General features: G+C 41.0%; 1 protein-coding gene across 3 annotated transcripts in view; it reads right to left on the bottom strand.

Moving 5' to 3' along the window:
* Window positions 1-3,743: 3,743 nt before the first annotated feature.
* DLC1 (DLC1 Rho GTPase activating protein) overlaps window positions 3,744-22,468 on the bottom strand; it is a 215,286-nt gene continuing 196,561 nt past the window's right edge. For all 3 annotated transcript variants that reach the window (XM_077177496.1, XM_054633196.2, XM_077177497.1), the window contains 11 exons: window positions 18,987-19,050; window positions 14,804-16,230; window positions 13,532-13,708; window positions 11,456-11,615; window positions 11,016-11,214; window positions 8,887-9,100; window positions 8,371-8,485; window positions 7,243-7,464; window positions 6,587-6,804; window positions 6,245-6,418; window positions 3,744-5,708 (listed from right to left, as the gene is read on the bottom strand). In XM_077177496.1, coding sequence (XP_077033611.1) covers window positions 5,588-5,708; window positions 6,245-6,418; window positions 6,587-6,804; window positions 7,243-7,464; window positions 8,371-8,485; window positions 8,887-9,100; window positions 11,016-11,214; window positions 11,456-11,615; window positions 13,532-13,708; window positions 14,804-16,230; window positions 18,987-19,050 — 3,091 coding nt within the window. In that variant the 3' untranslated portion in view covers window positions 3,744-5,587. The remainder of the gene's footprint in view (window positions 5,709-6,244; window positions 6,419-6,586; window positions 6,805-7,242; window positions 7,465-8,370; window positions 8,486-8,886; window positions 9,101-11,015; window positions 11,215-11,455; window positions 11,616-13,531; window positions 13,709-14,803; window positions 16,231-18,986; window positions 19,051-22,468) is intronic.

The following is a 22,468-nucleotide window of genomic DNA, read 5'->3' as shown; positions in this document are numbered from 1 at the left end:
TGTCACTAAGCATGTTGGAAGTGTTAAGCCAAAACCTTAGAAGAACCATTCCTCTCTTACGCACACCTTGCACACCATAGTGTGCCACATCTTAGTCTGGGCTGTTTTATGAATATAATCTTCTTCTGCTGCTAGCTGGCTTATTTTAAAAAATGACAGTTCTCTCAAGCGACACTCAAGTGTTCTAATTGATGCCACCCTTTCCTGACACTCCCTTTTCATTTGATAACCATCTTCCTATGTCTCTAACAAATGAAGGTATAAGCTCCCTCAAATCAGAGCCATCTTGGCTATTATCACCCTGTCTACCAGCTTATAACATGCTTATGTCATCATATCATGGAAAAAGCTGTTTAATTTCCTTCCCTGGAAAGCATACATAACTGTACCAGTCCTTTTAACACTCTACCTTTTGAATATTTTATTTCTGAATAGTAGTATTCTTTCATTCACTGAGAATTCTGTTCCTAAGGGGCTTTTCCATTTTTAGTGTTATAAAGCCTTAAGAAATTTCTGTGTGGGTTAGGAGCAACTGTGATATTCAGACCCACCACATCACCCTTTTATTACCTGAGCTAATGAAGTGACTAGCAGAACACTGGTACCTGGAAAAACATGCCCAACACACTTGCTGTAGGTCTTTTTCTTACTGTAGTAAGAGCCTGCAGAAGAATGGATTTGATTCCCTCTATGCTGAGGAAATCATGCTAATCAGTTATGGATCTTCCTGGACTTTGAGTAAAACTTAGGAAATCAAAGAGATCTCCCAGTTGTGTGGTAACTTCCTCGTGCTGATCTTCATGCGCTTGGCCCGTGTTGGGAAGGCACAGCATCTTCTAATTTAAGTGAAAGTCTACTTCAATAAAGTCTAAGCAAATTGCACTCCACAACCTGAAATGTAATTCTTAGAGAAAGAACTATTGTTAGTTACTTCCAAAATAATTGAGATATTTTATTTTTGACACCAGATTTTTTTTCTTGCTCAGCAAGAGAGTGCTATCTGACAGTGCTTAAAGGTCAAAACTGGTAGCCTGTAAGTCCTGTAATCATGGCAAATAATGAAGACAGGACATTTGTTATGTCTTTGTGATGCTTTATGGAAGCTAGGAAGCACTGATTCCAGGGTTTGAGCATGCACAGTTTAAAATTACTTATGCTCTTGCTGCTTCTCAGGGAGAGATTGTCCCACAGTCTCAAAGACTTCTTACTGTGTGGAAAATGCCTTTTCCTTCCCTTCTGCCTCACATTTTCCATTAACAAATTTTATCCCATCTTGTACACCCACTCAGCTAGTTTGAACTCATCTTCTGGGTTTTTATGACCTTCTAGTGCTAGTAGACATTTACTACATCCCTCTTGTCTAGTGGCCAGACTGTGTCTTGAATCTCTCCTTATAAATGTGCCCCTTCAGTGCCATAATCTCTTTTGATGGAATTTTTTTCTTCTTTGAATTCTTTCCTATACTTCACTCCATTTTACTGTCTCTGGATTCAGCTTGCAAGTTCACTTCTTGCAAGTAATCTGGACACCTCAGAATATACAGGAAAATACAGTAGGATGGTGCAGAGGAGAAATTTAGCAGGTCTCAAGAGCTTAGGAGAGCGCTCGATGCAAAAGCCACATGGGTGCAAGCATTGCATATTAGCATCATATTTTCACCCTAATCTCTGGTGCTACAAAATAATTGGTTTAGAATTTGATACCTTTCCTTGCAAGAGATATAAAATAATCTGGATTGACAGATGAGAAATAGATAAAAGTAACTTTTCAGAGATGCAGTGAAGGGTTATATTGAGAAGGTATGGCATAATAGAGATGAAGAAATTAGTATTTCTTTGTGCATTGTTAAAACAGTATCATGTTTTCATTCCTCCTGATTGTAGGGCACTGCTTCCAGCACTTAGCAAATTTGTGTATAACAGTTAATTTTCATATACCTTAAGTGAAAATATCCACTTTTTATAATGTAGCCCAAGTCATGGATACTGTTTTCATACTAACTTTCTCCTGGCACAGCCTAGTGTGGATACCAGGTCCTGCTCTTTTCAAGGTCTTGTACCAGACTGCAGAGGTACTGCTTTGCATCATTTCAGTCTCTGTTTCCCAGACTGTCCATGTCTGTTAGTGACACCTCTGGCCTTTAAGGTGAAGGCTACTGATTATTTACAGCTTCATAAATATCTAATTGTAGAGTGCGTTACTTGAGGAACAACAGTGAGATATGACTTTTTCTGTTTGAATTTGTCAGGAAGCACTGAAAGTCAGCATGGCTGAAGGCCAGGGTAGACTGGACCTGTGTTACACCAGGGATGTGATGTACACAGTTATTCATAGCAGCACCTGGACAGAATGGAACAGGGGTCCAGCCTGCCCTTCCTCTGTGGCAACTCCTGCTTAAAGCAGAATGTCCCAAGAGGAGCCAGGGCTGCCCTGAGTGACAGCTGACAAAAAATCCACAGACATGGAAGACTGAATTTTGTTGTTCTGCAACAACATGGACATCTGCAAATGAAGGTGCCAAGAACACATTCAGGAGGCTGAGACTACTTAGAAGATTCAAAAATAACTCATATTGTAGAAATATTTAGGAAAATGATAATTTGGAAGTAAACTAAATGCATTTTAAACTAATGCATTTTACACAAAATGCAGTGTAAATCCTTAAGTTGCCAGAGGAGTGTCATGGGTTAGTGTGCTTAAAGATCCAAACAAAACGATCATTACAGAAAAAAAAAAATAGCTCTAACTCTGCTTGTTCCAAGGGCCCAAAACTGTGAATAAATCTGTTTGGTATTTTTTTTAATGTTCAGTTGTTTTAAGTATTGACTTGGGGAAAAAATCATTCTGTAACAGCCAGTTACAGTAATGACAGTCCTTTATCAGGAAGGTTCTCTACAAGTCTTTGGTGTGTGAGAACTAATGCCATGGCAACAAGAGGTTTGCTTTTGGCAGATTCTGAAGCAGCATCCCTCAGTGGTCCCTGGGGAATGAAGTGGGAAGTGATAACCATCAGGACTTTGGGATGCTCAGGCAGAGAAACAATAGGATGATGTTGGTAACTGAAAGGCAGCAGGCCTTCTCACAGCTGCTGTATCAGGCAAGCCTCACAAATCAAAACCCTTCTTCAGATGCCCAAATTATATTTCTGTTGGCTAAGACTTTAAAAACTTTGAAAAGTTGCTTGAATTAACAGCTGTCTTTGGCTTGGTTTTTCACCTTAGTCAGTTGTTTGTGTATCTTCCTGGCCTCCTCTTTGGCTTCATTTTATTGCTGTGCATGCTTTAACTTTCTCCAATTACTTTTACACTTGCATTTTTTGAAGCAAACCTCTGACTCTACAACTCATCATGCCCTCGTTCTCTCTTTAGAGAATAGGAAAGCAATGAATTATTTTCCAGCATTGCATACTGCTGCTTTCCACCCTGTTAATTCAAGCATACCTTTCTGCAATACTGCAGCAAACCAGAGGTTTCTTCTCACTAAAAAGTATGAAGCAATTGACTCAGGAATGTTTCTGTCCAGCTATCTGCCATTGTGATGTCCTGTCTGCCAAAAACTTTGAAGAAAGAGAGAACTTTGGTACCTGCCTTTATCAGTACTACAAATATCAGCCTGGGAGAGGGCAGGGGTGGCTCAGCTGTTGGCTGTAGTAGGTAAAGAACCAGAAGTAAGAAAAATTCCTCCTCCTCTTGGTATGAGAGTGGAAGGATGAATGCAAAATAAAATAAAACTCATTATGAATATCCAATTTTAAACATTTAATAGTGCACTTATTGAGTATATTCTGTACAGACATCTATAGCAAGTTAAACATTTTCCTTTCTCTCGCGTAGATCATACTCATGTAAAGCACATTTACAATAGAAAACATACTTGAGGTACAAAAACCCAAAAAGAATATCTGAGGTATAAATACAGGTATATTTTAAATAATCTTTATCATGCTTAATCTATGTTTGACAGTACACTGTGGGCAAGTATACATGTTTACAATAGAATGGTATGTACAACATACAATTTTACAAATTCAAAAGTGTTTGATGTAGAAGAATATACAAGGTTTTCCTACTCATGAGGAACATTGTTACAGGAAGTACTACATTATTTGCCATTTATAAAAAAAATCTTCTTCAAAAAAGCTTAAAATAATACTGACAATGGTAAAAAAGTCTCAGTCAAGATTCCATCTTGCAACTCATTCATACTCTAGCCACAAAATACATTTATCACTTAATACTGCACCTTGAAAGCAAATCTTTACCTTTACAGTAAAACCTACAGAAAGACATCTTTCCAGAGGACCTCAGGACTTCCTACTGTTCATGTAAGTTGATTCTCAAGAAGGGAAGAAAATCCCAAAGGGTCTAAAACACAACAAAACTGAAGACAAAACTGCACCCTCCTTTCTGCCTCCAAATATAACCCTCCAAACTGCCCACATGCAGGTTCTGTTCATGTTAACATGCAGATTTTAGGAAAACAGGCAAAGCGGGGGGGCGAGTAAGAGAGTTTGTGTGATTCTCTCTAGCCAAGTCACCCCAGCTGCTACTGCAGGAGTCCTGCCACCTCCTGGCACCACAACTCCAGTGTTGACTTTTTTCCTCTTGAGCCATTAGAATACAATAAAATATATAAAAGCTCATTAAAACACCTATAGATAACGCAGGTAGAAGTAAAAGTAATGGACATTTTTGTTTTTTAACAACTGATGTTATTGGCTCTCCTCACCATTGCAGACATTTCATTTCTAAGCTGCTACATTGCTCAAAAGTGTATTTACTTAAATTTGTTATAGAATTGCTCATCACTCCTAAAAGATCATCTGGATAAGGAGTGGACAGTAGCTGAAGCAAGCCTATTGTAACATCTGCTTAGGGTTTTCAACAAGTTTAGAGCTGAGCAAAAGGCAGAACTAGCACATTCGAAGGATGGCTACTCCTGGTCCACAGGGGAGTCCTATTCTAGGTTGAACTGTATCCAGCATACTAAAATCCATTCTGGTTGCCTATCAGTGTACCAGACACATTTCAAATTCAACTTCTTCTATCCTTTCAACCATTAACACACTCATTCACACTTTAATCTCTGTGCAAACCTTTCTCTGCTTATCTCAGTGAGAACACATTGAAGAGTACCAACTATTCCAGTGGATACACCAGTCCCTCAATGCACTACAAATAAAATGACATGAGTATGTACATAAAGCTAAGTATTTCACATGGGAATGATGAGCTTTCACCATATTTCATAATATATTTTGCATTTAAAGAAATTTGCTTCTCAGAAGCAACTCAAACCATCTAATAGGAATTATATTTTTTTTTTTTTTAGATTTTTATTTTTTGCACAGTTCTCCTATGTATTCCAGTCGAGGCCTACACTATAGACCTTACACAGACAGGAAGCAGCTTTAAAGTGTATGGTATGGCCACAGTCCTATAGTAATGCTCACAGTCAAGCTCTCACGCTGCCATCCCTCCATGACACGACTTGCAGGTGGAACACAGGTCTGGTCTGCAGCGTGCAAGTCTCAGTTTTGGGTCTATGTTGCTGAGGTGGGGCCTGCATGGCTATTCCTCTTCAGTAGTCACCTGGATTTTACTTCCTTGCTCTCAGGACTCTGCTGACTGAAAGAGTCTCGTATCTTAACAACTTCTGATGCACACAAGTGTCCGAAAGACTTGGTGTACCAGTCTGGCATGTGGCCCCTGTTGGGTGGAGGAAAAAGGAATGATGAGGAAGGTACCAGTGACTTTGCATGTATTTTCTTATTCACAATCAAATCTGTATCTACCTGGTTAAATGCCTGACTAGGAAATCTCCTTAGTACTGCTTACTGCATGGCTCAACCCTACTAGTATATAGATTTGCTGAAAAAGATAGTTTGCCTCAGTAAGGAAAAGTTATGGAAAGTTTTGTGACAACCTGGTTCTGTTTACTAGCTTAGTATTAAAATTAACATTTCCTTGTATCCAATATGCCTGTTAGAGGAAAGGGTGGGGTTGCATACCAATAGGGATGGTGGAGCACATACTGGAGGCTTCTAATGCAACAAGCTACTGCTGCCAGATGTGCACTCATCCAACTTTCTGTGACATCTCAGAGACCTGTGTGTTTGCCTTTGGGAAAGGTGTACTACTGGCCAAGCTAACGTCTGTTGAACCGTCCAAGTTTTCCACTGACCACACTGAAACTATACAAGAGAACTATACAACTATACAAAGGACAAAATGGAATTTCCTACCTTAAATCAATTCTGCACATGTAGGTAAGTTTGGATTTTCCTGACCCGCAGGGCTCAATCAGATACCTCGACAGGAGCACATTGACTCTAACACCTGCCACAGGAGCCCGGTCATGGTCCACTGAGGTTGCTAGAAGCACACAAGCTCCTTTGGGGAAGTTTGTCCTCCATGTCCTAAGAAAAAAGAAGAAAACCAAAAATCTTTTATTTGACAAACAGTAACTCAAGCATCTAATAAGAATTCAAATTAGGCACAAATAGATATTTAACAATATAGCTGATATGATAAAGAAATAAGCAAGGTTGCCATATGTGTAGGATATAAACATAGGAATGTCTCACCTTAAGACTACGAAGTCCCTGGCTGGCTGAGGTGCCATGCTGTTCTGGACATACTGGTATATATCAGTCTGGCTATCCAAAGGCTCGATTACTTTGGACTCTATAAGGTCTTCATCCCAAAGATGTTGCTCTTTAAGTAAACGATTTAAAACATCCTCTGGTGTAGCTGAGATTTCAATGGTAGTTTTCCATAATCGGAGTGGGGGACCTTCACACACCTGGGGAAAAGTAGCAGAGCCCTTAATTTTACTCTTCTTACACTTTATTTTTCAAGTTTATTTTTTAAGAATCTTATTGAAACACTTCTCCATCTGGTAGTTCTGAGCTGTACAAGATCAGGGATGAGAAATATCTTTCTTACTGTCTGCATAGTGACTCAGCTTGTTAAGGCTTTGCATGAGTGAGTGAAGGCATGTAAATTCAATACAGTGAACATTCCTGGGCTGAATAAACAGAAGAACACAAATCAGTGTATGTTGGCAAACTACTGCTGAAAGACATGGTGTTTCTATGTGGTGTGCAACTGCATCACAAGATGAAGACTTTTTTTAAAGTATCTATCTGCAAAGTAAAGGTGTGTATTGAACCTTCTGTGATATCCTGTGTCACAAGTGAGCTAAAACCCAGGGCTGTGGTGTGAGTGGCAGGGTGAGTACCTTCTTGTATGCCAGCTCTGCTTGCTCTGATGTGGAGCAGCTGACCCAGCCTTTAAACTTCTCCTTCATCTCCTTGAGCAAGTCATCCACGCAGTCCTGGAGGTAGCAGTGGTAGTCAGAGGGCTCAGTGTTGCTGCTGCTGCCCCGGAGCTCCTCCAGGCTGAGGGGACGCAGGTCCTGCTCCGTGTACGAGTTCCGACCCCTGCTCATTTCCTCCGGTATCTGAGGGGTGACAAGGGTGAAATCATCCTCTTGCAGCTCTCTCCCCAGATCACTGCATTAGTCTAGCAGCTCAGTAGCCACAGGGACATGTGTGTGATAGTTTTGTAAGTGATGGGATGTGTTTGTGTCAGGTTAAGCACTCAATATGAAACAATGCAAAAATTAAGTTTGTGACTTTGATTTAACTCAAATTAGTCTCTCTTTTATGGGGTGTCTTATTTTATTCTGTGGAGTATCCCCCTTTACTACACAACTAGATTCATTCCCACAGCACAGTTTATCCTTCAAACTGAAGGAAGAAGGGAACATTGTCAGCTGCAAGGAAAGAGACAGGCATGTCTTCAGCTGAGGGCTCTGAAAAGATTTGATGACAGTGAGAAAAACCAGGACTCTACTTGTCTGGTTCTCCATCACAGGCCCTAGAGGGAGCATGTTTTAGTTTCTACAGATCCTTCAACCTATGGTTTGACAGTGTTACATTCCAGGATGCTTTTGTGGCCTGTCTTGCTAACTCTCGGGAATTTTAGTACAAAATAAGCACTGAAATTCCTGGAAATAGCTTCTTGCTTTGTAATTAGAGCTGAGGTCCACAGACCCTCATGGCTGCACAATAAAAATTTGAAAATGTATTCCAAATGCAGCTTAGATGCAGCAAAAATGTGCCAAACCCCACAACTGCCTCCTGACTCGAGAGCACCAGTGCCAACAAAACAACTCTCTTCCCTTCTGGCACCGCTTGTAATTCATGTATGCACACAGATCAGGAAGCAAAGGTTTTTAAAAAGCTATTTATCATGTGTTAAACATCATTAAAATAAAGAGACATTCCTAGCTTTTCATTATACAGCAGATCTAAGACATCTTAATCAATTTTCCAGCCATCAGTTTTGTAAACAAGTGTTTTACCTGAAAGAGTTTCTTGCATTCAGCAATCATATGAGCAAGCCCTTGGGTTGCAGCCAGATTTTCATTTAGGTCCTTTTGGTCGGGTTTGCCCAGGCTTGGTTTCCTTTGCATCACCCTTCACAGGGGAAAAGAGTACACACATACACAAATCCAGTTATTTTTTGCAGAGCAAGACATGTTTGGGAAGAAAACAGTATGATTCCCACATCTGCTGGTGATTTAGAGCAGTGCTGCCTGGTACCAAACATTGGCATGGTGTTGCCAACTTCTCTTGCAACTCTTTCTAAGCATTTTCTTTGGAAACCCCTCTCCCTACAAACATTTTTTTCTTTCTTATGAGCTTGTTTATAATTTAACAAATCTCCAACAAAAGGTAAGCTCCCGTAACTGTTCTACAGCCGGTGCTCTCTGAGGTGATCACAGCTGGCAGGATCAATCCCAGACTGTGCCTGTTGCACATCACTGCCAGCTGTGCTATGGGACCAGCAGCAGTGAGCCCTGCTCCCAAAAACATACCTTGGGGAAGAATTCTCTCTTTTGAGAGTGTTCAAGTGGAAGAGGGAAGGTGCTAAGCAGACAGCCAGGTTTGTTGGTGTCATCTGGTTTTCCTTCACTGCAGCTGTGACATCACTCAGGAAATAGAGAAGAATCTGGAGGACCTCCCTGTTCTCATCAGGTAAAAGCATAATGGCAGCCTTGATAGCCTGGAGACGCTGATCCTTTGGCACATCTGCATAATATTAGTAATTCTCTCATCAGCCCATTGATTTTCCACACACACAGCATGAATACATCCCAAAGCAAACTCCAGCTTCAAATATTTGACTCGAGTTTGAAGTGACTTCCTTCAGAATGCATACCATTTGTAGGAAACATGAAGGAATGTTTTTTAAACCACTGGTTTAACTACCCTCAGCTATTTCCTGCCTCACAAGAAATGCAAGCAAGAAGCTGTGCCTAGGCCAGAGTTAATTTTAGATTTAGCTTCAGCAGCTACATGCTCCCACAGATGCACTAAAAGGACAGAAACCTGGATTCAGGCAGGGAACATAGCAAACATAGTCCAGCCAATTTAGAAGTTCTTTGGCTTGCAAAGAAATTTAAAACATGAATGCATTTTAGAATAGGTAAATTAAATAAATTAGCTAGCAAACCTTTTCAACAGTGATGTCATAAAACATCCAGAAAGTGCTTTACAGAACAGAGAGGGTTACTTTATTGAGCAGATCATTCAAAGTCATGCGGTGGAAAAAGCAAGTCCACGCTGAGAAGCCCCATACCATTAAACAGCTCCTTGGTTACGAACAACAAACAGCCATTGGAAAGATTTGATGTCTCTTTATATAAAGCTTTCTCCTACAAACTTGAAAGGAAAAATGAAATAACCCAGACCAGATCTGCTTCTTATAAAGGGATTTCCAATAAGACACCTCTGAAGACAACATCAGAGTCTGAGTCCTGGAGCATTTATATCATCATTAGCAGCCTACCACCCTCACTGCATCTCTCATAATACACTTTGTGCTACCCAGATACTTAATTGGTATTTGCTTTGGGCTTCATCAACTTTTTAAGGCTAGCAGCGAGTTTAGAAAGCAGTTTTAAGCAAAAATCCACTGTTTCCCATGCTCTCCTCTCAATCAGCTCAAAGCGCATTTAAGCCACGTGCATTCCAGTGTGCAGCCTAGTGCACAGCACCAAAGCAAAGGGAAATTTTTCCCTTTGCAAGGAAGCAAAATTTACAGCTGTTTTAAGGCTCTTTGCTTTACACAGAGATAATACTTCCCGACCACCTCTGGGAATTCCTCAGACCTACCACCTGCAAAAGGAAAGGAATAGAAACTCTGCAATGCCCTGTCAAACTTTTTTTGGCTCTAAACCCACAGAGCTGCTGTTTAATATGCATGGAAGTGGAGAGTCTGATTAATTTTCTCCATAAACATGTTTGGGAATCCAAACACACACACACAAAAATGCTTGTACTGAAAAAATGGTCTGTATGATATTTTAAAACATCATCTCCACCTATGGAGCTCTGATGGAAATTCCTGTAACCTTTTTGTATTTATTTCTTTTCACAAGCATTGATAAACTCCATTTGTTATGTGATTTACTCTGAAAACTTTATGATACTTATCTGCAAAGTAACTACAAGTCAGTAACAGAAAAGCTTGCCACTTAGAGGCTGTTTTTAAACAGCTGAGGGGAAGGATAGCAGAAAATGAACTATAAGAAAGTAAAAATTTTTGGTAGCTTTGCCAATCCCCTCAAAAGCGCCAAACTCTGCTCATATAGTGTTTGTTCTGCACGTCTACTTAGCCCCATTAGATGTGGCTTATTTTCAAACCATAATATCAAGTATGCTCAAAGAAGAGAAGAAAATTTAGAGCAGGTGATGAAGGATTTATATTTGTTCTTGAACTAGAGAGAAAGGTGAAATTAAAAGAATTTATAGCATAAATTTTTATAAAACTACAATACAAAAAATCCATTGATTAGAGGTGGCCTGAACTGTAACAGCTACTGGGGAAGGGCAAAGACCGACATAAGAAACACGTGTAGCGCCCAGGACAGCAGTGTTACAAAGTTCCACCCTTGCTACACAAATGACCACTTGCTATCTGCTGTAGAATCTCACTACTTACACTGGTATATCTGTAAGAAGGTCTCGGAGAGTTTGTTGGTCATGAGAGGCTCAGGGAGGTCACGGAAGAATTGCTTTAACATGTCTGCTACATCATAGGCAGACTGGCCTTCGTAGTTGACACTGTCTGCAGAACTCTCATTCATCTGACGCAAAGCCTGAATTCTTGACTTCACTCCAGATTTCCTAAACAGTCCAACCTAAACACACATATAAAAGTAAATACATTTATAAGGAATCTAGAAAATCTGGAATGTAAGCATGCTCTTTAGCTTCTTACACATGGGCTATAATTTTGTGGAAATCTTTCCATGCATTAATTACCTATTTTGTCCTGTTTTGAGTCTACTTTTTTCAGTCTGACACATGAACAATAAAAATGAACGGAAAGCTGGGCTTTGGGTGGGGCATGCACGTGGAACAAGAGAAGAACAAACCCACCTGATCCAGGCAGTGGTTGCGGAGGTACCGCATGGCTTGCTGAATGCTCTGGGGAAGAGGCTGCCCCGTGCGCTGCACGTTCACTTGCAGGGGTACTCCAAACACATTTCGGTCCTTATAATCTGGCACCTTTATTCTCTTCATAAACTTTGGTACTGCCCTATTTAAGCAAAGGGAATGACACATTAAATTAAACCTCTGTTGATTATTTATCTTCTGTATTCCCAGTAATTTGGAAGGTAAGTGAAAATACGTGAAACACTTTTAGTAACATGAACAATAGTGACAGTATAAATTAGTTAAATCCACTCAGGGCTGGAAAGGGTGAGAGGAAAGAAAACAAGAGTTTCTCTAAGAGAAAGGCTTGACATTTGGGGCAGTGTGCTGCCTCTAAGTATTAATGTGGTGCTACTCCATCAATATTAGGAGGACGAAAGCTACAGGGTAAAACTGCAGGGGCCAGATTGAATTGCAAAAGAGTCAAAATAAATCTTGCGGTCAGTGACCCCTTATAACACTGCTTCTTTAGGTTTCAGGAAAGATGGGCATTTAAACAATGAGCTTTTGTACGTCAACTACTTGTTCTGCAAAGTCCTCAAACTGGGTCCACCACCCACCAGTGTGCAGAACAGCAGGAAACTGATGTAATACATTTGAGTTTGTCAGCTAAAAACTTCAGCTCTATAAACAACCCCTTTGAGGGACCCCCCTCCTTGTCAGCCAGTGACTTTTGTTACCCCCACCTCCCACTCCAATTTCATTGAGAGGCCTTTCCATCTGCTTATGACTCCAAGGAAAAAGTTACTAAACACAAAGGAATGATTTACCCCAGTGTCCCCCAGAGTATTGGTATTATAAAGGGGAAAAAAAAGGCACTAAAATGTGAAAATATTGAGGTCATTTTCCTAAACAGGGAGGAAAGCTAATGTCCTCTGTAACAACTAATAGGACACAGTAGCACTGAAAACAGGGAGACATTTACTATTTCAACCTACACTACAGCTATAAAAACAGTGCATTGGATTTACAGCTGACTAATCTGTTACGCAATAAAACAGCCCAATTTGTATTGCCATATAGTTAAGTTTAGGGCATTATTGATACATGTATGAATAATACTTGCTTTGTCAAAAAACATGCCAATGGAATGTGAAAAAACACATTGCGATCTCCACTGAGAATCTGAAGCATGCAGGGATAACTGGTCAATACTTATTTCTGTCTTTCAGAACAAACAACTTCTGTATTTAGAAAGACTGACATAATAACAGCCTTTGAACAGGAGGTACTTTGATGCTGAAGCTAAATACTCTCTATGACTCCTGGGGAAGGGAGGAGGCTGGCCTGTGGTAGGGACAAGAAAAATTTTATTTGCGTCCCTTGCCTCCTGAAGGTTACACAGGCTGTAGATATAATAATAAAAGAGCTTTCTATTTCATTTTTCTGACAAAAAAATATTCAACTGGGTTGCGAACACCTGGCCACACCAGAAATTGCTGCCTACAAAAAACTCCATGGTTCTCCCAACCTTTCTTCTCTCCATCTCTTTTGCTAATCGATTTATAGTGCCTTAAAAAGGGAAAACAAAATATTGGCTATTACCACTAGATACTAGAATTAAGAGAAATTTATGTTATTTAATTACATAATTATGTAAAGGAAATAATGCAAATATTTAAGGATAACTGAAGAAAAGCAAGCCTATTAAGATTGGTTGCAATTTGTGCCACTGCTTGCTAACTGCCTCAATAAACAAGTGGTCCTTCTTTTGCTATAGATACTGAACATCTTCCTCTTCTGAAAGCTGATCTGTACTTCATTGCTTTGGTTCTCTCCCATGTCCCCATAAACACATCTCTGAAGCCTAATACAATTACACTTACGTAAAGGGTTAGTGATTTTAGCCGCATCTTAGGAAACCATAAATCACTGTCAGCACAGGCTGGAGGAAGAAGTGCAAATATGGAAAAAGAGGGATTGGACGGACGCATTACATCTTTCCAAACAGTGCCTGGGACAGGCACAATTGTCATGCTGGCATAGTCGGGCTCTCTATACACAGCACTGTGTCCTTACCAGCTGAAACCATGCTTGTTGGAAGGTGTGTACTTCTCCAGGAGAGCAGTCAGCTTCAGGAGAGAGTACTTCTGCAGCAGGTTCATCTGTGCTACGGACTGGCAGTTGATCTGCAGCGACGCCGAGCTGAGGCTGGGCCTGTGGGAACTCTGGAAGCTGTGCCACCTTAGCTTGTGCCTGTGGAGAAGATGGGAATCAGAGAAAGGGCAGGTTACTGAAATGTCTCTGCAAGACACGTGTAGGAATTAATGCAAATGCACTGCTGAGATCCCTGCCCTTGGCGGCTGCATTCTTCTGAGATTTCACAGGCGTCAGCCAGCGGCGTCTCTGCCTCACCTGGCGTGAGGCAGCACGGGCAGGTGATTCACATGGGAATGTGCACTCTGAGCTGACCCACAGCTCAGTGCTAGCTACACAACCTTGCCCTAGCAGATATCCTCCAAGGGCTCCAACGCCCTTCTCCCAAAGTCCTTTCAGTATTGGGGCAGTGGGAATTCAAAACCTCCATTAAGAAAAAATTGCATGAATTTTTAAGACATATCAAATAGGAACTCTGTGCTTCCATAAGTCCCATTAAGTTTATACAAACAGCTGTAGATGACTAATTGATTTGCATTACTTTTAAAAGAAAACTGGAAACAAAGCCAGAAAGAATTAAAATCCTTGCTCTACTCACAATACAAAATACAGTCATGGTAAAACTCCCAGCAGAATCTGGAGGCCACTGGAACTCCCCCAGTCTCCCACTGTGCTACAATGATCAAGAGAAAGTAATCAAGCCTCATTTTCCCCACAGATTTAGTACCCTAGCATGCTATTAAAAACAGCCTGCTACTGAAAAATGCAATTTTTTGAAACAATCTAAAAGTCAAGGCTTTTACTACACACTGACACAAACCAGAACATACTTACTCTTGGTTCTCCTAGACAGCTTAAAAAGCGTTTAATCCTACTTGATGGCCCTCCCCTCCCATGCACCATTTCAGTTTGAAGAATTATTGTGCCCCAAAACTGTGCTAACATTGCTTTTTCAATGACAACTCAGGCTGAACCTACAAACATAGAGCTATGAGTTGTAGGAACCACAAACTCTTGCCCAAGCATTTCTCTTGCCCCTAATGGTTTTGGGGAACAACGGAACAGCACATGTGTGCTTGAACACCCACACCTTCTACTGCACCTTAATTAAGTGTGGTGCAGCTACCATAGAGCTGCTCGGGCTGGAGGGGACATCCCCAGGCCACCCCAAGTCCTAACACTTGGTGATCTCACCTGCTGGAACGTGTCAGTGATGCACCAACCCCAGAGTCTCTCCTGTCCTGGATCCCTGTGGGCTCTTCTGTTTCATTCAGTGAATTCCCTGTACTGTCAAGGTCGCTTGGTGTTCTTCGATCATTATCTACATCAAGGTGAATCTGCTTTGGAGAGGAAGGACATGGGGAGATGGAGTCGAGTGCAGAGTCAGAATCCCCTTCATCTGAGAACTTCTCTGACCACTGGTTCACTATTCTCTGCATCCCTTTGACATGGTATAGGATGTCATCTAGTTCTGGGAATATATCTTCATTTTCGAGGTCGGCCAGGTCGCTTGTACTGGAATACAGGATTGAACCTGGCACATTGTCATAAATACTCAGGCGGCTGCTCATTGAGCTGGAGGAGTTGCGCCTTTTTCCCATGCCCAGCTCTTTAGAGCTGTCGCCACTGTTCTCCCTCTGGAGGGTGAGGTGGCCGTGTCCATGGAAACTCCCTGTCCTCCAGTTCACAGAGGTGTTGTTTTCGGTAGGGGAGAAGTTGCCATTGGAGAGGGCTTTGGGAAAAGTGCCAGGCTTATGATCCTCAGGGATAAAAAACACGGTGTCTTCTGCAAAACTGCCCCGGTTCTTGAAGTTCTGCTCCATCACATCGCTGAACGTTGACTGATTGAAGGGGTCAAAGCCTTCCAGGTACATGCCCACCCTTTTATTGTAGGCACTGAGGCTGCGTGTTCGTGTGACAGGACTGGGTGTGCTGACAGCACTGCTCGTCTCAGACTGACTACTGCTGCTGCTGGTCTGGGTGGAATTGGAGACGCTCCTCTTTCGTACCATAGGGAAGTTGATGTGATTGCCATTGAGGGTGGAAATCTCCACACAGTTAAGTTGTTTCAGTTTATCTTCATCCATGCCCTCCTGCAGGATTGGCCCACTAATAATCAGGCCAAGCTTTGAAGGAGCTTTGCTCTTGCCATGGTGAGAACTCTTGATTTTAAGACTCTCCATTCTCTTCAGCAGGCTCTTTGTTTTGGACTTGGCATTCTTCTCGTTGGCTTTTGTGTTGAAGCTGAAGCTATTCAGTTCCCTGGGCGAGGGCAGGCTGCTGAATGAGTCATCGTTGGCTACAAAATTGCTGGATGAACAGACGCTCACTACTGAGTTTGTCCTGGTGGTAGACGCCTCGCTCTGCAGGGTTGGCTGGTGGCTGCTGGTGCTGCTGATGCTCAGAATAGAAGCCACCTCCTGGCGTTCGCTGAGGTCTGTGAGCACACTCTCCCGGCTTGCCGCGTTCGTCAGGTGAGGGGCTTCTGGGGACGGGATATCCAAGTCTGGTTTTGGAGGGAAGACATCAAACTCTTCAAGCCTCGACCACCTCTTGCTGTCCCTCTGAAAAGTCCACTTGCCACTTATTGCACAAGGTTCATCTTCATCTGAATCTTCACTCTGCAAAGAAGAACCATGAAAGTATTGCTTCCAAACTACTCAAACAGTAAAGGCGGTTGCATTTAAATACAATGTCCACTAAAGTGCTTTAAGCATGACCTTGTTCTCACTGAATTTAAAGTGAAAACAGTCTTTTATTTCAGGGAGAGGAAGATTAGGCCATAAAGCCTGTCACGGGAAAAGATAACATGGTACAGGCAATATATTTGAACTGTTTTTAAATGCAAAAGATATACTGTTCATAAAAAGAAACAAACAATACAATCTACTTTAAATCGTTCTATTTTAAAAAACCCTAGTATCCATAGACTTAATTAATTGGTCACAGTGGATAGCCCTCACATCAATGGAAATTCCTGGCATGCATAACATTTTAAACTGGAGTCAGTCAGGGGTTGGGGTCCCTCTGGACTCTCTCCAAAGCTACACTTTGTTGATAGTGGCTATATGTTTATACTCCTCTTCGCAATTACGAGATGTTTCTCATACATTCTGAATTTTAGTGGCTTAATTCCTTACCCCTTTGGGAACTCTGAACAGCCTCCTCACTGTGACTAATGAGACAGCAAAAGAAGCTCCTGCACTGCTAGAGTGTGAAGGCTCTTACCTGGTCCACTCTTCCTCCCACAGGCTAGCAGCTAACATTTTAAGAATGTTCTGTGAATTCTCTACTTCAGTCTAGCTTCAGGCAAACTTTAACACTTGTAGATAGTGAGCAGCAAGAGCTCACTGACAGTGTAGCACGTAAGTAAATTGTAAATAACATGTCTGAGGTATGAGTAATGCTTGGAGTACAATTACACATACATCACTGTACGCCTACAATCTTTTCATCTAAATACTGAAAGGGAATGATCTTGACCTATTTGGTCTTCCAAATATATGGAAAGTTTCATGTTGGAGGAATAAAACCAATGAAGATATTTTAAAATGACACCATGAAACCACAAAGTAATCTTTGGTGTTTAGAGTAAGAAACACTAATTGCAACCCAGCTCTATGAACTTCACTTCATTTATTTAACTTGCTTTTATTTAAAAACAAACACATATGAATGCCCCAAAATATAACTATTTGTGTGCCAAGACTACAAACATTCATTCTTTGAAAAACAAGTAAATTATTCATATTTCAAGTAGTTTATGTATGCATACTTCAGATCCTGATTATCTCCTACTTTTACTTTTTTTCTTTTTATAGAACATTTCATCAGCTCAGGAAAATAAGTGAAATACTGTATTTACTTTTTATGACCAAATACACATGAGACACAGAGCAAGCATCATTTTCTTCGCCTCCTAACTACTGAAAACTACTTTTGTCCACGACTCAGATGAAAACCCAAGAATTCTGGCTTACTTATTAAAGTTTTCAGCAGGAAAAAAGTAATCTGAAACTGCCAGTGGATAATAATGATGGTTTGGGGGTGAATGAGATTCATTGGAAGAAAAAAAGAAGTAATTTTAATTTGCAAAGAAGTCAGTGGAAACATAAAGAAACATGTTTCTGCCAGCAGAATTCTTCCCTCGTGTTAAAAAGCTTTAAAAGCTAAGTATTGATTTTATTGACATCAATAACAAAAGGGAATAGGCCCCAGGTCCATCTGCCAGAACATGGGTGGTGAATGAAATTCAGGAAGGACTGAAACAAAAACTAACATCCAGACTCTGGAAGATCTGAGGTTTGGACCTGAAGTCAGGTCTGGTCTGACCTCTAATATCAACATTGATCATTCCACTGTTAACAAGGTCCAGGAAAACGGATGAGAAATCTTCTGGTGGTCATAAATGGCAATCCAGCTGTCTACCCCTACTTTTAGGGAGTTCCTACATATGCTGCCTCAGAGTGTTATCTTCTGGAGCTTGGATGCTCTTTCCAACATACCTCTAACAGATAGGGAAAGAGGGGATTAATTCCTGGTAAACAACCTCAGAGCATTTGTATGCATTCTTGTTAGGGGTAGGGCAGCATTGTATTGCCTTAACTCAGTCATCTTTATCTGCAGTTGTCATATCCCAGGGGACGGTATCAATTACTGATCCCTCCTAGGACACACACAGAGTTTTAAGACAGCTATTGAGTGGTACCTTATTAGCAAGTTGGTACTACCTTACTGAAATTACAGTGGATGCTCTCTTATTTCTCACCCTGCTCCACAGGAATCCTGAAGATTCAGGAAACACTTAATTCAGCTCCCTGGAAACATGTAAACTTTCTGAAAAGGTAGCTGTTGTATTCTGAAAATATACTGGAAAGGAACCAATGTGCCTAATCCTTTCCTTTGCAGGCCAGGCACAGTCTAACTGATCCTGTCTACATCACAATAAAATAATACAACTCCAACATGACGGCAGAGAACCAAAAGTAAAGATGACATCCAAGATGATGGTCTAACATTAAGGTCAGCTCACTGTGGCCATCAAGCCTACTCTATAAAATCCTGCCTGAGTGCAGGCAATAGGCATCAACACCAACAACCTCACTGGCAGAGAAGTCCAGTGCCTTTCACACTGGAAGCAGCATCCCAGGGAAAAGTTTGCTAGACAACCTTTACCCACTGCCAAGCCTTGCACTTTTCACTCAGTGAGACCACAAAAAGAGATGTAAGCAGATTTTTTACTTTTTTTCTGTGTCCTTGCCAGGTTCTACTCAGGTGTAATCCTAAACCAAAGCTAAACAATCTGCTAGATATTTATTTTTTTTTTTTCAGTTTTATTAACACATAATGCTGTAACAGAAGAATTAAATGAACTTACCCTTTTCCTGTGGGGACTAATTTCTAGCTTCATCACTGCACATTTGTTTAAAGTATTTAAGCGCCTGCAAAGAGCAAAGGAAACCATATTAAGAGAATACTCCAGTGTTTTGACATAGGCTATTCCAGTTCAAAGCTTTTGTGAAGGCTGTCCCCAAACTGCTCTGCATACAAATAGCCACAAGCATAGTTTCAATTAGAGCCCTAATTTACTTAACTATTAACCCATTACATTTGGCTGTACTCTAACTTCAGAGGGAGAGAAGGACGACTATTTGTCACAATTACCTGAATCCAAGTAAAGAGAAGTTAATGGAAACTTGAACTAAATTGAGAAGTACATCACATCCTACAAATTGTAATCATTACATTTGTTCTAAATAGCAGACATCTGAACCCTGAAACACTCAACCTTGACAGGCTAAAAATAACAGAAAAGTCTTCCAGTGTGACACTGTAAAAATGTGACTATATTAAAAAAATCATGCTGCTTTAAAATTGTACTTTATAAGCTGAAACTTCCCAGATGAAAACTTATTTTCCACTTACTAGATGCCTATTTTGCTTTTGAACAATGATTATTTTCAATACGGTCCTGAGACAAGACCATTTGTCAGCTTAAACAATAACTCAACCAGAACACAGACCCAATTTCTGCTTCCTAAACTGAAAGTTTCTTTCATATATAAAAATAATTTTCTGAAGGACTAAAATTTAAACAAAAATAAGTTGCTGTAGCAGCAATAGCTAACCAGCTTCTCTGTAAAATGTGACAGCAGTCTGATACATATCTTGAAGTACTGTATGAATACATATGAGCATTCCTCTATCCCTCAGTGAGCTAATCTGGTCATCTGGTAGGTATCCCTAAAACAACCAAAAAATTATATTTTTTCTCCTCTCTTCTCCAGTCACTCAGAGTGCAGGACTGAGCACAAGCAACTTAAAGCACAGCAAAAGCTGGTGCTATTTGTGACACAGCTCCAAGGCAGGTTAGGCTCAGCTAAGAGCAGTCTGCCATGGTCTCCTGCCCTTCTCCACCTTTCCAAGAACTGTTCCAAGGACATGGTCCAACTAAAATCTGTGCTGGTAAAGTGTGGTTAGAGAACTGCCAGTGCTATGGCAAGGAAAAAGGAAGAAACAGGCTGGACACAATGCAGAAGGCAGAAAAACTGAAGCAGCAGCTTCATGGAAGTGATAGTTTAGCCCTGTGTCAATACTTCTGCTCATGAGGCTGTACTGTGGGTTGGATGAGGAACCTAACTGAGCTGAAAACCAATCTTTCAATATATCTTGGAGTTGAATTTCCCCTGGGCCAGTACCCTGAGCTGCATGAAGAGTAGTGTGTGCAGGGAGGAGGCACTGGAGTAGGGCTGCTCCTTTCATTAAACTGGACCACAGCCCAAATTCAACAGAAGCAAAGATGAGCTTTAAAAAGCCTAATTCATTCCAAAGGAAGTTGTGTAATTTGCACATACAAATTCATTTGAGTGAAGTGCAAAGAAGAGCCTGTATCTGCAGTTTTGAAAAACTAAAAAAGAAAAGAAATGCTGACATGCCCTATTGCTTCAAATTAATTTTCTCAGATTCATGAAACTTGTACTTGGATGTAGAAAATGTGTGCACAGGGAGAATTACTAGTTTTTTCTCTTTTCCCTTGCCTTTTATGCACAGGATTGGCTGCAGATGGTATTTACACAGGGCTTGATCCTGAAGCCATCAAAGAAAATGGGAAAGCTGCTACTGATGCTTTCGCTGCAGGTCATAAAGCAAAAAAGAAAAGGCAGTTTGATCTATAATTAGACCCAGCCACAACACAGCAGAGAAGAAGAGAAACAGGAAGAATTGCCATGGGTCAAATAGCAGGGCAGTGGCAGGTTAGAAAAGTTATCCAGATCTCTCTTTTTTATCCAGATTTCATCTTTGCTCTGAATTTGGAAGGCAAAAGGCTCAGTCCTGCAGGCTGCAGCTGGTGGGTACATGCACAAGTCCAGTGATTTCAGAGGAATTGTATTTATGGTGCGGGTGAAGGGTGAATGTCCCATCTACATGCTAGACACAAAACTGTTTGGTTTTTTTCAAGGGGCCACACAAGAATCAGAAAGCTGCCTCCCTCTCTGCTATAAACACATTCTCCTCTCAAAGTCCTGGACCTCAAGACCAGGAAATATTAAACTGGTTTCAGTTCTATGTTGTGTAATAATTTACAAATTTCACAGTGTTGCAACCTTTGACTTATGCAGAGAGAAGTTACCACTGAATCCCCGGATCAAGCTTTATCTAGCTCCAGCCCGTCTGACCACTAATAAAGACAATCTCTGATTTCACAAAGATTACATCCCCAGACTTCTCTCCTACTCAACTAAAACCCCTGAAATAGGTGGGAAAGGGTAGAGCAAAGACCTTTATTTTCACAGAGGGTATTTAAAAAAAATTCCTGGCACACGCCTCACAAAAATTAGTACAAAGGCAAGATAAAGTAACCTCCAATGAGTGAGGTTAAATTCATTGGCAGTGAGGAAAATAAAGTCTCTAATACATATTTGACATGGATGCATCTCAAAACCAATTTCCCTTTTAAACTTTAAATGCTTTGCAGCAATTGCATCAGGTCTGCAACTTCCATTATGTACATCACACATCCTGCTTCAACTTCTGCTCAAATTCAGGAGTGCCAAGGTCCTTGAACTACACACCACTGAAAATACAGTACAATATGCAAAACTGCCTTCCAAACACATCAGTGTGTCTTAAAATCTAAGCTTACCGTTTGGTTTGTCAAGATGAGATTTAGCTATACAACTGTCATTAACCTTCACATACATTTGCAATACTTTTTAAGCCTATAAGCACATATCCATTTTCTACAGATCTTCTCATCAAATTGATGCTAGTTAATAAACCACAGTTTCCTCTTCTGGGTCTGGACCTTCTCCTTTGTTAACTCCAGTCCCAGGTAGAGGTTCACTCATCATTTCCTTACTGACAGTCAGCAGACCTGCCTCATTCTTTAGGTCCACCTTACTCTGCCCAAACCTGTCTCAGTGACACCTTCCTGAAGAGCAGATAGGAGACAGAGGGACAGGGCAGGATTGCTGCAGACAGCAGTCACAGCCACTTTCACTGCCTGGCTGGCTCAGTCTCCATTCCAGCTATGCCTCCTACCCTGGCCACTCTCTAGAAACCTGTCTGGATGACAACATAATATTATTTCCCAACATTTAGAGAAATGTCTTTGAGTCAACCTTCTCTATACATCTTCACATCCAGATGTTATCTTACTCCCAAGGAGCATTCTCTCTTCAAGACATCACTTTTCTTCACTCTCCATGGACTCCTACCTCAGTTCTCATTCTCTTTTACCCCAGCTGTGCAAATCCCTTCCTCCTGAGGGTGACCAAGGCAGCAGGACCTGCCTCTCTGTCCTAGACCCCAAGTCAGTCCATATCAGCCCTGTGTGCCCATTACACAGCCTGAACCTGC

Source organism: Agelaius phoeniceus, chromosome 4, assembly GCF_051311805.1.
Source record: "Agelaius phoeniceus isolate bAgePho1 chromosome 4, bAgePho1.hap1, whole genome shotgun sequence".
Classification (NCBI taxonomy): domain Eukaryota; kingdom Metazoa; phylum Chordata; class Aves; order Passeriformes; family Icteridae; genus Agelaius; species Agelaius phoeniceus.
The sequence above is the reverse complement of the archived record's forward strand: the minus strand, read 5'-3'. Positions and strand labels throughout refer to the sequence as shown.